We start from the raw sequence: 16,007 nt of genomic DNA, 5'->3' as shown, positions 1-16,007 counted from the left end.
GAAATTTATTTTGTACATAAATAAATGATTATATTATAATTTAATGTCTAATAGATATTAAGCTAAAAATGATATTGTAAATACGAAATGTTTATAATAGACAAATACATAAAGAAGACAGCACTAAAATAAGTAGAGTCCTGAACCCATATCTACACTTATAAGTATGTCCAAATTACCGTCTTTGCTTTAGACGAGCGTTTAATTATATATATAATTTCTCTTAGTATATTATGATAATTAAGATGCATCCGTGTAACATGCCCACTACATAAATCTTCGCAAACAGACCTTGGAATTCTTGACACCATTCTCTCGGACAACAACAACATCCAACTTTTGAATCTTGCTTTTTGATTATTGAATCCCTCGAATCTCCTAGTTTCCAACTCTGCATAGTTCTTGATCGAAACATAAGTTGATTTCCTAAGATTCGACTATGGAAGCTGAAAAGAACATGAAGAAAATTGTTTCGATACAAACGATTTTACCTAGAAAGAAGAAGAATAATAATGATGATAACCGGCTTTTGATCACTGTGAATGTGGTTGGGAGTTCTGGGCCATTAAGACTTGTGGTGAACGAAGATGATAAAGTGTCGACTGTTATGGATTCGTCGTTGAAGTTGTATGCTCGTAGTGGGCGCCTTCCAATTCTTGGATCAGATTTCAAGGATTTTATGCTTTATGCATTGACTGAAGGATCAGGTATGATATCAAATCATATTGCATTTAGAGTTGATTAATCTATATAGTTGTTTTTTATTAGTTTACTAAACATTTTTTGTGTTCTCATAACAGCATTGAATCCTAGTGAAGAAATAGGATCATTTCGAGGGAGAAATTTCGTGTTATGTCAAAAGAAGAACAATCAAGTTGAAGCAAGGTCACGGATGATTACAAGACAACACAGTGGACGTTGGAAGGGATGTCTTTTATGTTTAGCCGAATAATCGTACGTCTGGTTTCTTTGAGTTAGAACGTTCTAGATGCCTTCTTGTTTTTTATCATCGTATTGTTGTTCTGGATTTAAAACATTTATTTGCCTATGATCACATGTTTTGGTTATAATATACGATTGATTGTTGTAAATGTACATAGTTAAAGACTGTGAATCCGCAGATGTTCGTGTGCATGCGTGCTTCTATTTTGTTTTGGTTTAATAAGTTATTAATTATTATATATCAATAATATTAGATCGTAGTTGATGCTGCAAACGGTGAACGGCTACAGACGGTGGTTGTGGTGGTGTAGCTGGCCTATGCGTGGGAATTGGTGGTTCGTAGATAACAACCTTACGCTCACCAGGTGGGTTGGTTCTTATTGTTTAACTTTTAACAAGTAATGGTATGTACTAAAAAATTTAGTCTAAAATTGTAAATGAAATAACTATTGTTTTCCAAAAACTTACATTCGCGTATGAATTTTGTTTTATCTATGTTTTTATTTGCTCTTCCACTGGATTCAAGTAGCTATGTGATCGTACATTATATATTCTTTATTTTATTTTGTAAGTGAAGATTTTTCCAATTGACCTATAGTGAACACCTCTATATCCTATGAGTTTGAAAGATATTCACTGTTGGAATTATATGGAAGAAAAGGTTGGATTGTGTTCTTCTTTGTACGACATAGACCTAATAGAATTAAAATCAATATGCGTTTATATGGAACTTTATCTCTCTACCATGTAAGACAGAATGTTGTAAAGCAAAGAAGAATGACACAAACATGGGTGTTCATGTGCAGGGGCGGAGTTAAGATTTTAGGATAAACGGGCTTACATCGTAATAAGATATTAAAATATTTTTATATCCGAATAACATAATTTAGTCTGTAAAATTGATATAGAAAATAATTGTGTAGATATAGACTACATTGATCTTTGCAATAATCAATCTTCAAATTTTTTAAACAATTTTCGTTAAAAAAATGTTTTCAAACGATTATAAGCATTGATTTTCATCCATTAGTTATCTTAATCGTGTTTGTCTTTGTTTCATAAAATATAAATCATATATAACTTTTATGAGTGGAAAAAAAAACTAGCTATATCAATTTACAATTAAGATAGAAATTTATAAACATGAATTAAAATAAATAAACCAAAGCAATCCGGCGATTAAAATAAATGTGTGTATAACCTAATTTTTTTTTTTGAAACGACAAATCTAACCTACTCTTAAAATACATCTTAAATCCACATATGTCCACGACGGGACTTGAACCCTCAACCTCATGAGGGAGGGCAACACCAGATACCGTTGGGCTAGAAGCCCTTTGGTATGTATAACCTAATTAGTTAGTTAATAAATGCGAGACTTAATTTTAGACATAATTGTCATACCTTTTATTTTTTGTATAGTAATTGAATTTAATAAAGAATGAGAGGGGTTGAACACTACTTAAGTACACAATCTACCTTAATAAATAAGAATGATTTTGTCACATGTCATTCTCTTATTCAATTGGCCACATGTCATTTTGTCATAATTTTGAGATATATTTATTTTCCACTTGCCATTTATTTCAATTTTTATTTCCAATATATCATTAATTTAGTTTCTATAAATTAAACCTACCATAATGACTATTAATTTCAAAATTGAAATTTGAATTTAGAAATTTTAATTTCAAATTCAAATAAATTTACATTTTAAACCTTTATATTTAACATAATGTTATAATTAACCCGTTTAGTATATGAGCGTGACAGCTAAACACATAATTTTAGTTTATTTATTTTTTGCATGTTTTTTTCTCGTAATTTTCACTTATTTTAGATTTCAAATATAAATACAATTCTCATGTAATCGTTCCTATTCAACATTTTGTTTTAATCAACCCGTATAGTATATGTTTTAATCAACCCGTATAGTATACAAGTCTCACAACTAGTTAGTAATAGACGAAGTGGGCTTCTAACTATTCGGGGAGTTTTAAGCTAAGGGAATTTTATTATGAGAAATTAAATATCCTCCTACATTTTCTTACTACTTATGTTCCTACCCATGTAAAATGGTAACATGTGTCATATTTGGATAAGATTATCTTTAATTTAGTACATTTGTCATCATTTCAAATGGGTAGGAGGATATGTAGAAAGAAAAGTAGGAGGATATTTAATTTCTCTTTTATTATTTATGTTGGGTTCAAGTGTTGCGTCTTTGGGCTCGGTTATTGGTCCATTTTGTTTACCCGGTTTGGGCCTGTCCAACCGTGGATTACTATTAGGGTTAGTATATATATTGTGCATGCATGTATAGCTTTTGGGGATTGTTCTCATTAATTACTTTGCATTGTAACCCTAGCACACCTCTACAGTCGAAGTTCTTCATCGAGCTCTTCTGAGGTGTGAGTTATTAATCATTCGACACCATTGATCCATTCATGTGTTCATTACTTTGTTTTTCTGTTTAGAATCTAATGATCTGTCGTGCTATAATCCAACAATTGGTATCAGAGCAGGAGACTGTGTAATACATATGCATCTCTTCTGTTTGAAGAATCCTTTAGGGTTTCCGCTTTTATCAATATATAGAAGTTGTCCTCTTCTTGTCGACGGTATTTCTTGTGTTTGATAAAACCCTAAGTTCAACATTACAAGTCTGATTCTAACAGAAAAAGGTCGTCATGTCTCACGATGACTCTCAAATCAATCCGATCAACATCTCCAACAGTATAGGATCAACTACAAGGATTCCCATTCTTTATACTCAAGATTATGAAGTGTGGGCGCATCACTTCGAAGACTATGTGGTTGGATCTGAAGACAATGGCTACTTGATCTGGGAAGCAATAACATTGGGTCCGTTTGTTCACTCTAGAACAAACCGAATGGTCAAGACTCAAAAAGAGTATAACAAACTCTTGGCGGACGTAGATAAGATCCCTCAACACGAAAAAGACAAGGTGTTATGCAACGTTAAAGCCATGAGGATGATCCGATTCGCATTGCAATCCGATACTTTTCGTCTGGTGAGTTCATGCACAACAGCTAAAGAAATATGGGATAGGTTGAAAGAATTATATTCAACCGATGAAGATCTAGAGCACTCGATCCAAACCCTTTTGGTCTCTGAGTTCGGTGCTTTCGAACAAAAACCTGAAGAGAAGCTTGTTCAGACATTTGATCGCTTCAACCATCTGCTCAGTAAGATGATGAAGCATGGCATTGAAAGGAAGGTGATTGAACAAAAGGTTACCTTCATGAATGGATTAAGGCCCGAATGGATGGCGGTGGTTTCGACTGTGAAGGCTCATTAGCAATTTAAGTCATATTCACTGGCGAAATTGATGGGTATTCTCAAATCTCATGAAAGCGTGGTGACAAAGGAAGCGAAGGTAGTTTCGGGTGTGGGTTCATTGGCCCTTGTTTCTAAAAGCAAGAATGTAGCTGACGAAGAGGAAGAATCTGATATGTCAGAGTGTGATCTATCCAACGAAGAATATGTTATGATGGTCACAAACCCAAAGAAGTTTGCTCGCAGAAAGTTCCAGGTCAACAAGAACCGAAACTAGCAGGGAAGCTATAGTTCTGAAAAGGTGAAAGAAGAACCGAAGAACACCACTCAAAAGGACGACGAAAAGAAGGAGAGTAAGCTTGTGGGAGACTCTGGGTACGATTGCAACTACTGTCTGTTGGGTTTTAGTATACTACAACATCCTATGGTGCACATATAACCCTAAATACCTTGGATCTATGTTTTCTATATTATACATGCAAATATGAAGTTTCCAAGATATTACCCTATACTAGCATACAAATATCATATACTTGGGGTAATAAAATAGATAGAATACATACCTTTTTTTTGATGTAACTTGTCTTCATGAAGCTTGAGTGCCTAGTGCCCCAAGTGTGACACCTCAAATGATTCACACAACACCATGAACACTTGGAATAACCTTGAGAATAAGGATACTTTGGTTCTCTCTAGTGAAATCGGCCTCGCCCTTTTGTGTACACACACTAGTTCCAATTTCACCAACCAAGGACATCTTTATATAGTGTGGAGATTAGGGTTAAACCCTAATACCCATGACCTTTCATTTCATATGATCCATGGGTTAAACACTCCATGGACTATCCATGAAAGCTTAGCCCAACCTAAATGAACTTGGCCCATCACACACATATATCTTAGAGTCCATATTTAATTAGTTCATTTTGATCACTTAATTAATTATAAATTAATTCTTGATCAATACTAATTAAATAATATGATTATATATTAATATATTAGAACTTATAATATATTAATATAAATCACTAGTATCCTTTTTCCTCATCTTGTCTATCCAATTGTCCCGATGCCATGCAACCCAAATGGACCATGCCGGGTCGGGTCAAGTTTTACCAATTATAGTTATGGACTTAGACATTAATCCAACAATCTCCCACTTGGATAAGTCTAAAACTATTATTGAGTATGACTTCAAACCCCGACTAGCAATCGTAGCTCTCAAAAGCTTCTGTCGAACTCTGACCTTGCCGATGAACTCTGACCTTTGTCAATGACTTGTCCATTAGATAAGGGATCATATATTCCTCCATCCTAGATATCATATGGACTGAGACATGGATTATCAATCATTCTCTCTGTCCATTTGTTGTTTCCCGATTTCCGATTTATGATGACTGACTGATTGAACAAATCAAATCAGTCCTGGCTTGGCCAAGCACTCACATGTGTCATCAATAAATCATCGAGGGGCCCACAGATATCGCTTTTATCCCGAAGGTAAAAGGAATGGATAAACTTCGACTCATATGGCTTGTTCTACTACTTGTTGAATCATACACAAAGGCACGTTTTATAACATCGAGTTACCGAATGCGTTTTCGTGCAATCAATGTAGAACCAACTCATAGTAACAACTCATATCTCTAGGTTTGAAGAATATAAGATATTATCGTCTCATGATCACTCGTGATAAAATCCATGAAGTGATTCAAATGAGCGCGGGTTGAATCCAATACTCAGAACTTATGAGCACTCATGAGTGTTGTAGCTCAACTTTGTCCACCAACTTGGACCTCTACAAGCCAACCCATGACAGTCTTGATTCATATCTACTTCCAACATATGACCGACTGTGGATGGTTTGAATAACTTAGTCATTCCGGAAGAATAACCTAGTTATTATGGAAGTCAAAACATGCAAAGTGAAACACAAGAATAAATGAATCAAATATGGTATCAAACCCTATGAATATAAATAGACCACTTTTATTTATCACCATACTGATTACTCATTATTAATTGTTTCGGTTTTATCAACTTTATACCTGAATTAAAAACACTAGTTGTCCCACGCTCCAAGCATGTACACTATGTTTTTCTAAACAATAGCTTTGCCATACACCAAGTATGCACTCTATGTTTATCTATAATCCTTACTTTGTGAACTAGATCGATTGAACATAATTTCAATGATTCTCTTTTCACACTTCCAAATCCTTGTCGTAAATGTAAGAATTCCTAACATTTATCGAAATCTGTTTAGATTTTAAACTTATATGCATTGTTCCTCTTGTAATGATTATGCACAAAGCCACAAAGACTTGGAAACAATCATTACAGAGTATTCCAATGGAGAACAATTCCATGGAAACGATGTCTCAAATTCAAAGCGCATTGCTTTGAACATGCTTCTTGCATTAAGTTTCTTTAACCTTACACAGATTGGTTCCACCTATGAAGACAAATCTATATTCCCATTTTGACTACCACTTTTGAACAAGAGTTGCCTCTTTTCAGACTATGTCAATATGGTCCTTCCAATATTAACAGTATACTTCCCACTGTCCTTGAGCAACCAATCTTTGGTAAACCTTAGATTGTCCTCGACAATTGCTTAATCACTTTAGTCATATCCAATTCTAGACATTGTTCCCCTTAATGCCCTAAGGCATTTGGAAAATTCAGAAAGGATAAATATTATAGCACATGTAATCGATCTTGTACCCAAAGTAAATGGGACACGATTAATGATGTTTCACATAAAGACATGGTTCTAGACCAGTCTTTTGCCATAATAATTTTTTTGTTTGCCATATTCTCAAAATTTGAATATGAAAAGGGATGCCGTAATCATAATCGAAATTTGAGAACGCAATATATAGAATTTTCTTAAGTTGAACCAATCCAACATGAAATTCATATATATATTCTTGACTAAAGATGATTAAAATCACAATATAAGCTCTTTAGAATGATTATAAACTCAATCTAAGCTTTTTAGAATTGAAATGAAGTATAATTTCCTCTCCCTTAATTATAGCAAAACAACTTTTTCAACCCCTGCAACCTCACGAATTGAAACTTTTGTTTTCTATAATTAACATTGCTAACTTACAATACTTATCATAATTATCATGCTCCCACTAACATGATGATTATTAGCATAACACTTATGCTCCCACTAGCTTTGACATGTATCCAGAAAACAGCTGGACCTCTAGAAGTCAATACTTTATTGACATTCTTACCAAAGTTCAGATTTCTGATACTAGATTGCTTTGATAAGACTTTATCAAAATCATACACCTTATCTTAGATAGATCACAGGTGTGTCTAAATAATTTCATAACTATGAAAAGGGATGCCATAATCATAGTCTCAATTGTTTAGACCTTTTGCCATTTCTCATAAGTCAATGTTAGTGTGCCGGTTAACCATGCACGCTCCACTAACGACTTTGAGAACTGCAAATATCACAATTGCTATCTACTTAAAATCTACTTAGTGAAAGAACTTCCTCACCATCATTTTCATGAATCGGAGAGAAACCTTATGACACTTAGATTTTATGGTGTATGTGTTCTTATCCATGTGAATTTGTCAAACCATAATCACAAGACTAGGTTAGTGACAAATCCTAACTCATATGGATTGAACTTGTGCAATCTTAACCTTTTGCCACCTGGCAGCGCAAGGGTCTGCCATTGCTTCCAAGTAGTTATGCAAACAATTGAGAACATGTAGAACTCAAATATATAGCCAACTTAACTGGAATGGGCACAGAAATGTCAACACGATAGGTTATAAACCTCTAGTTGTGTGCTAGTGATGAAATACAGGTTTTATTCTTGATTACTTCTTGAAACCCTTTCAGGATCTTTTAGACTCCCACTGTCTCCTTGACCTATAAGACTTGTTGCCAAATATTCAAGAGATAGTGTGGATTCTAATCAAGACAAACACTTAACACAATTGGCCTAAGTTGGTCTCTGTTTTATCCAAAACATCACAACTTACCAAATTCAAATGTACAAGAGTAGAAAACCTTTTACTCTTACATTTCACTAGTGTTAATAAACCTTCTTTAAGATGTGTCACTCAAGTTACATTTGTGGTGGGCTTGATCAGTGCACAAGAATGTGTACTCGATCCCTTAGTCCTTTACTTGACTCACACATCCATGTGAACAAGTAATTAGTCTTAATTTTCCAATGCTTGAAAGTTCTCATTCATCATACTATACAACTTGCATGATTCCAAGTTTCGGTCCAATTGAAACTTGGGTGATGAGAAACTTTCTTTATTTGGTAAATTTAGACACTACCACAAATGAAAGAATCAAAACCATTTTCCTATTTTACTAGCAATGGAATCATATAAACAACAATTTTTTTCACAAATGCCATTGTAAGGATACTTAAAATAAATAAAATCAAAAATTTCCTTTTATTTTAAAAACTTTGCGGAAAAACTTATCCTTACAATCCATATGAAAACCTTGTTGTTATATATTCCTAAGCAATGTGTCATAACTCCTAAGTAACAGCTTCAAAATTCTGATGCGATCGAAGTCCATCTTCGCGATCAGAAGCAGCATATACTTCCTTTAAGCTTTCTCTCTTTTCTTTGATTCTTATAACATCACCATGTGACTCAGTCACATTATGTAATAAGAATCTCCAAATAGGAGCTTAACAGAGTTAGACAATGGACTTTACCTGAAGTAGAGTCAAACTTATTGACTTTAACATCCTTAGGTAAATTTGGCAGCTTCGCAAACAGTGCCCCTTCCTTTGGCAATTTTAACAAATGGAACCTTTGCTAATGGTACATGGGACTATCACAGACTTACCTTTTCTCTTTACCATTTGGTCAACCGAGTTGACTATGGCCGATCCCTTCCATTGGGAAGAGAATGCTTTTTCTGGATTTCCAGTGTCATCATTGTCAATGTCCATAAAGTTTTGGGAAGTCGATCTTCTAATCAAATTTTCTTTACTAGCCTTCCAAATCATAGCTGATTCAGCAGTACCAAGCAAATAGATAAGATCATTAAGGGTCTTGTCATAGTCTGTTTCATAGGAGTTCCAAAGGAACTCACTATGTGACTTAGAAAGTGATTGAACCACCAACTTTCTCAAGACTTTGACACCCAACTCTCACGGCTTGTCAATATGTGACTTCATCTCCAAGATGTGATCACACCTAGACCTTTCCTTGCCAATAGGGCTTGAGTGACCTTGAACTTGTGGGTTAGGGAGAATAATTGGAGGAGGTGGAGGAAGTGAAGTTCCAAGAGATTTGGGAAGATCATAGATGTCTGAACTAGACATCTTTTGGGAGATATTCAAGTTTAGTTGATTTAAAGTCCTTAATATAACACCCAATATGAAATATTAAGGCTAGGACCCAACAACCTATTTATAACTGGAAGAGGGATGCCGTAATCCAAGTTATAAAATAGTTGAAGTAGGTAAATGACGATTTACCAATTTCCACCATGAAAAACGAAATATAATTAAGTTTTAATTGGATTTGAAACTCCTAGATCTTTTGAGATACATTGAACTTTTAATGGCATGTTTGAATCTCGAGTGTGCCCTCTCAAGTTTGTGACTGGGATGCCGAGGATCACAAACAAGGTGTGAATAACCATGCAAATTGACTTGGTACCCTTAATTTTATCACCTAATCGATGTGCCGGTTAACCACACACGCTCCACCGATCTATGATAAAACTTAAGTCACCCTTTGCCACACATTTTCAGTCCCATGTTAGTGTGCCGGTTAACCACACACGCTCCACTAACGACTTAACAAAGGTGCAAAGTATAATTTCATGGGTTAGCACCATTTCACATTTTCCTAAGTAACTAAGATTGGGAATTCATAAGTGTTTAGTTACTTAGTATTTATCATTATACTTTTAATGAAGGGAGAATTATAGTCCTTGTCCTACCTGTTCGGCTAACGACCCTCCACCAGTCAAGGAAGCGGTGGGTGAGAGTGGACACCCATTAAGTTGCCATTTTATAGGCAACAACCTTATACCCCCCTTATAGACCGGCTTCGTGAATGAGGCCTACTAATGGTAAGACGACTTGCTCTTATACATATATATATAAATATTATTAACTTATAATATTATAAAGTATAAGGGTTGAATTTTATCTTTTAAAATTCTAAGGGCTTAACTTGGAATTAAAGTATTCATTAGAGAAAAATTTTCAAATTCCAAAACTTGAGGGCAAGTTTTGAAACTATTCAAAACTCTTGGATTTTCATAACTTATGAGTTTTAAGTAAAGCTTTAAAACTTTTAATGAAGAGACTCTTGGACATCCATAACTTGAGGACAAGTTATGGAGCCATAAAAACTATTTATAAGAAAAGACTCTTCATTTTTTTTGTAACCTAAGGCATATTTATGAGTTTTTAAGATTCATAAATGTGACTTTTCATATAACTTGAGGACAAGTTACAAAAAAACACATTTTATGAACAACTTTTAGATTAATTAGGATTGAAAACAACTAAAACACAAAATTTATTTTCCATTAATCTAAACTAACTCATAAATCAAGGAAACATAGAACTTTTGGTAATCCATAACTTATGGAGTTAAATGCTTGTTTTATGCTGAAACTTTTCATGTTCCATAACTTAAGAATAAGTTATGGAATTCTTTAAAACATTAACACCAAATTTTGTAACTCCATAAAAACTTTGAATCAATTTTTTTTAAAACCTTTTCATATCCATAACTTATGGAGGTTTCAAAACACATAAGATCACAACTTTAAAAAAAACTTTTTGAGCTCCAAAATTTTATGACAAAATTTGTAACTCCTTAAAACATTTAGATCAAACTTTTAAAACTAATAAAATAATCATATCATTTTATCTTTTACTAAATTTGACCTAATTCAACTCATATAGCAAATGATTCAAATTTTACAAATAATTAGTTTTTCACAAAACAAGTAATTCTCTTAAAATTTGACAAACGTCATGTTTTTTTTCTTTTTTTTTTCTTTTTTTTTCAACTTTGAAAATCAAACATTTGCATGAATATAACAGAAAACAACCCATGGCTCTGATACCACTGTTGGGTTTTAGTATACTACAACATCCTATGGTGCACATACAACCCTAAATACCTTGGATCTATGTTTTCTCTATTATACATGCAAATATGAAGTTTCCAAGATATTACCCTATACTAGCATACAAATATCATATACTTGGGTAATAAAATAGATAGAATACATACCTTTTTTTTATGTAACTTGTCTTCATGAAGCTTGAGTGCCTAGTGCCCCAAGTGTGACACCTCAAATGGTTCACACAACACCATGAACACTTGGAATAACCTTGAGAATAAGGATACTTTGGTTCTCTCTAGTGAAATCGGCCTTGCCCTTTTGTGTACACACACTAGTTCCAATTTCACCAACCAAGGACATCTTTATATAGTGTGGAGATTAGGGTTAAACCCTAATACCCATGACCTTTCATTTCATATGATCCATTGGTTAAACACTCCATGGACTATCCATGAAAGCTTAGCCCAACCTAAATGAACTTGCCCCATCACACACATATATCTTAGAGTCCATATTTAATTAGTTCCTTTTGATCACTTAATTAATTAGAAATTAATTCTTGATCAATACTAATTAAATAATATGATTATATATTAATATATTAGAACTTATAATATATTAATATAAATCACTAGTATCCTTTTTCCTCATATTGTCTATCCAATTGTCCCGATGCCATGCAACCCAAATGGACCATGCCGGGTCGGGTCAAGTCTTACCAATTATAGTTATGGACTTAGACATTAATCCAACACTGTCATGGCAAGAACCACTTTGCCAAGGATTGTATGCTAAGGAAGATGGCTGAGAAGAAGGATGGTGAAGATGACGAAGCTTACTACATGAGAATGCTGGAGGAGATAAAGAAGAAGAAAGCTACTAACGTTTCTATGAATGCTTTGATTGTGCAGGAAAATGTTATTGATGATGAGTTCGGTGGAGTGGAAGTCTGGTCTACAGATTCTGAGGATGAAGAGGTATGAAGACCCTCGCATGGAAGAGCATATATGGCAAGAGAAGGAGTTGCTGAGTCGTCTGGGAGATGCTTAATGGTTACAACCGAAAGTAAGCATGAGGAAGCGAAGGTCATGGAAGACAAATGTTTCGCTGCCAAGCCCATGAGTGAAAAGATCAGCGATTGCGATCAGTTGATCAAGAAGGTACAAACTATCCTAGAATCTCATAAAGTACCAATAACAAACTACGAAAAAGACTTAAATCAATTAAAATTCAAGTTTTCTAATTTAAGTGGCAGTCTTATGCAAACTCGCCTAGCTAATTCTAACCTAACTGACCAACTCAGCAGGGAGTCTTCCAAGAGTGAGGAGAGAAGGATGTGGATTCAGCAGAAGGATTTAGAGTTAAGTAGGGCTAGGGATGAACTTATTTATGTGCAAAGAGACAATTTGAAAATTTTGAAACAAAGAAATGTTTTCTGTTTGATTGCTAAACACCTATATACTAATATCACTCAGTTACATTTAGATTGTGAGATAGGAAAACAGATTCATAAAATGATTTTGCCTTTCCTTGAATTTAAGGAGGACAAAGTCATTGCTGAATGTGAATCTATAATGTCCTCGGATGAAATTTCAGTCACCTACAAATATGGACTGGACAAAATTGAATCTTTCATTGAGTCTAAAGAACATAAATGCATGCTTAAGAATTTACTGGACGAAAACGATAAATTAAAAATAAAGACCGAGACTATATAGAAGTTTGACTCATCCAACGCCAAATTGAGTTCAGAAAATAAAATAAATTTAGAAACCACTTCTGAATTTGATGAGGACAGTGGGATGAGCGAAATCTCTGTAGAAGACGTGGTTGATTGTTCAGAATTTCTTAAGAGCGAACCCGGAGCAGCAAAACCCCTCATATCTGAAAATTCGGTTGAATACGCTCGGGTGTCAAAGGACAAGTCAAAGAAACTCAAAGAAAAGGCCGTTGTCTATCAGAAGGTACAAACTACACCAAACCAAGTGTATGCAGTCACTGGGGTAACTAAGAAGCAAACGACGGAGTTGACATCAATGGTTGACAAAGATAATGCTGAAGAGTGTGATAACTTCTTCTGGTCCGCTCCCATCGATAATGCAGATGAAACAGTTGGTCTGTCAGAGCAAACTTCATGGAGAGTTAAGGGACGGTATATTCCTGAACCACTCAATAATCCCTCAAGCTTTGATAAACCCAGCACAAGTGGTACAAAAGACTTACCAAACGAACCACTGAAAGCTACCAGCGATTCATCAACAACAACCGGTGCCCATGAGAAGAAAGCGAAACCTAAGGCCAACATTCACTTGACTCAAGAGCAACTTGCTGAACAGAAACGACAGAGGAACAAAAGATACATGAAAAATCTCAATGAGAGAAAGAAGTTTTGGCAATCCCAAAACCCCTCTTATGTTCACTCTGAAAAAGCTTCTACTCTCAAAAAGGAAGCACAAACCAAATCTCATTCTAGCAATCACTGCCAGTCATGCAGTCAGGAAAACCGAACGACCCGTTTCGGTCCTAATTCTGGAAGTCACAAGAACCGAAAATCAAGTTTCGGTCCTAACTCTTACTACGCCAAGAACCGAAAGTCCTGTTTCGGTTCCAACACAAGAGCTCAGAACCAAAAATCAAGTTTCGCTCCCAAATCCCATCCTTCTCACTCTTAACTAGAATCTAACCCCGTGAAAGATGTCAAAGGAAAGGGAAAGCTGCACTTAGATTCTGAAGTCCAAAATACCAAAAAGTCAGCTAACCCTACGATTCCAAAGAAAACTTCAACTGTGAAACCAATTAACAAAAACTCACTCTAGTTGAAACAAGATAAAAATAAAATCAAAGTTTACACCATCAAACGAAAAGATGAAACCACTTTAATAAAAAGAACTTATATGGTTGATCTTTCGATTGCAGTTCCCTATTCCGTAAAAGTCTCACCAGGGCCCAAGAGACTTTGGGTTCCTAAATCTGCTTAATTTTTGCAGGTTATCAGTGACGACCAGTTTGACGAAGAATGGTATATTGATAGTGGCTGCTCTCGTCACATGACAGGAAGGAGGGAAGAGCTAAGGGAGTTTCGGTCCCTTAAGGATGGTGGATGTGTGAAATACGGAAACAACTCATATGGCACGATCAAAGGGTATGGAATGATCACCAATGGAGAATTCTCAATACGAAAAGTAGCCTACGTGGAAGGATTGCAGCACAACCTAATGAGTGTTTCCCAACTAGTTGTGGGAACCGGTTTGAAAGTCTCGTTTGATGATGAGGGCACATAGATAATTGAGAAGCAAATGAAGAAAGTTCTGTTGAAATCCGAGCGCAAAGGAGAGATGTATCCTATAAATCTCCATCCAATAAAAGGAAAGCCAACAATATGCTTGTTGTCGAAGGCGAACTCAGATGAAAGCTGGTTGTGGCACCGAAGACTATCGCATCTGAACTTCAAAGATATTAATAAACTGGTGCTTGGTGATCACGTGCGTGGACTTCCTGTTCTTAAATTCGACAAAGAACATCTGTGCGCAGCATGCGAGATGGGCAAGCAAAGCCGAAAGAGTCACCCTACTCGTATCAATACAAAGATCATCGAACCTCTTGAACTACTCCACATCGATCTATGTGGCCCTTCTGCTATCGAAAGCTTCGGTGGTAGTAAGTTCATACTTGTAATTATGGATGATTTTTCTCGCTTCACCTGGGTTTCCTTTCTTAAACAGAAATCAGAGGCGACTCCCAAGCTGAAGGCCTTTATCAAGCAAGTGAAATTGCAGCTGCGAAAGGTGGTAAGAAATATAAGAAGCGCTAATGGGCTAGAGTTCAAAAACAAATACTTTGAAGAATTTCTAGCAGAAAAGGGAGTAACTCACAACTTCTCTACTCCCTATACTCCACAACAGAATGGGATCATTGAAAGACGAAACCGTTCTTTATGTGAAGCTGCCAGAACCATGCTGAGCTTCGCTTCTCTTCCACTATACTGCTGGACTGATGCAATTGCTGCAGCATGTTACACTCAGAACCGATCCTTCCTAAACAAGCGATTCTCCATCACTCCATACGAGATTTTGAATAATCGTAAGCCTAATGTGAAGTTTTTCCACGTATTCGGTTCAAGATGCTTTATTTTCAATTCCAAAGAGAACCGAAACAAATTTGATGTCAAGGCAGACGAAGGGATCTTTCTTGGTTATTCGCTTACTTCAAAAGCATATAGAGTTCTAAATAAACGCTCGAAGAATATTGAAGAAACCTATTATGTCACTTTTGATGACAATTATGTGAAGAAAATGCGAACAACCGAAAGTCCAACGGAGGAAATCTTTCCAGAATAAGGTCAAAGCTCGGTTCCTATTTCTAATCTGTTTGAAGAGTACATGCTGCTCTTTGATGAACCAGAGAAGGAGATCCACTCAGAAGCGAAAGCAACAGATAACAAAATCGACACCTTGAAGAAAATCATCGATGAAGCTGCTAAAGATATTGAAAGTGACCCTCAACAATCAACCGAGAAGCAGACTCAAAGCGAACATACTGCATTAGGTAATCATCCAGCTACTGATGACCCTCCAAGAGAAAGCACAATACTCCAGGGGGAGGGTTCATCTACACCAAACGACATGCCTTTCCAGGGGGAGAATCCATCAAATACCC

General features: G+C 35.5%; 1 protein-coding gene across 1 annotated transcript; it reads left to right on the top strand.

Annotated features, from left to right (window-relative positions):
- The first annotated feature begins 439 nt into the window (after positions 1-439).
- LOC145106645 (uncharacterized) lies at positions 440-1,253 on the top strand. The gene is made up of 3 exons (XM_079043597.1): positions 440-707; positions 801-874; positions 1,197-1,253. The coding sequence occupies exons 1-3, from the start codon at positions 440-442 to the stop codon at positions 1,251-1,253; spliced, it is 399 nt and encodes a 132-aa protein (XP_078899723.1).
- Positions 1,254-16,007: the final 14,754 nt, after the last annotated feature.

The sequence above is a fragment of the Lactuca virosa genome, chromosome 4 (genome assembly GCF_052849685.1).
Source record: "Lactuca virosa cultivar CGN04683 chromosome 4, Lactuca_virosa_CGN04683_v6, whole genome shotgun sequence".
Classification (NCBI taxonomy): Eukaryota; Viridiplantae; Streptophyta; class Magnoliopsida; order Asterales; family Asteraceae; genus Lactuca; species Lactuca virosa.
Note: the sequence above shows the minus strand (reverse complement) of the source record. Positions and strands in the feature narration are given on the sequence as shown.

Bases quoted from the DNA above. Each gene is read 5' to 3' on its own strand.
- LOC145106645 (XM_079043597.1), top strand. From the start codon at position 440: ATGGAAGCTGAAAAGAACATGAAGAAAATTGTTTCGATACAAACGATT. The intron at 708-800 runs GTATGATATCAA...TTCTCATAACAG, and splicing joins TGCATTGACTGAAGGATCAG to CATTGAATCCTAGTGAAGAA. The intron at 875-1,196 runs GTTGAAGCAAGG...CAATAATATTAG, and splicing joins GTCAAAAGAAGAACAATCAA to ATCGTAGTTGATGCTGCAAA.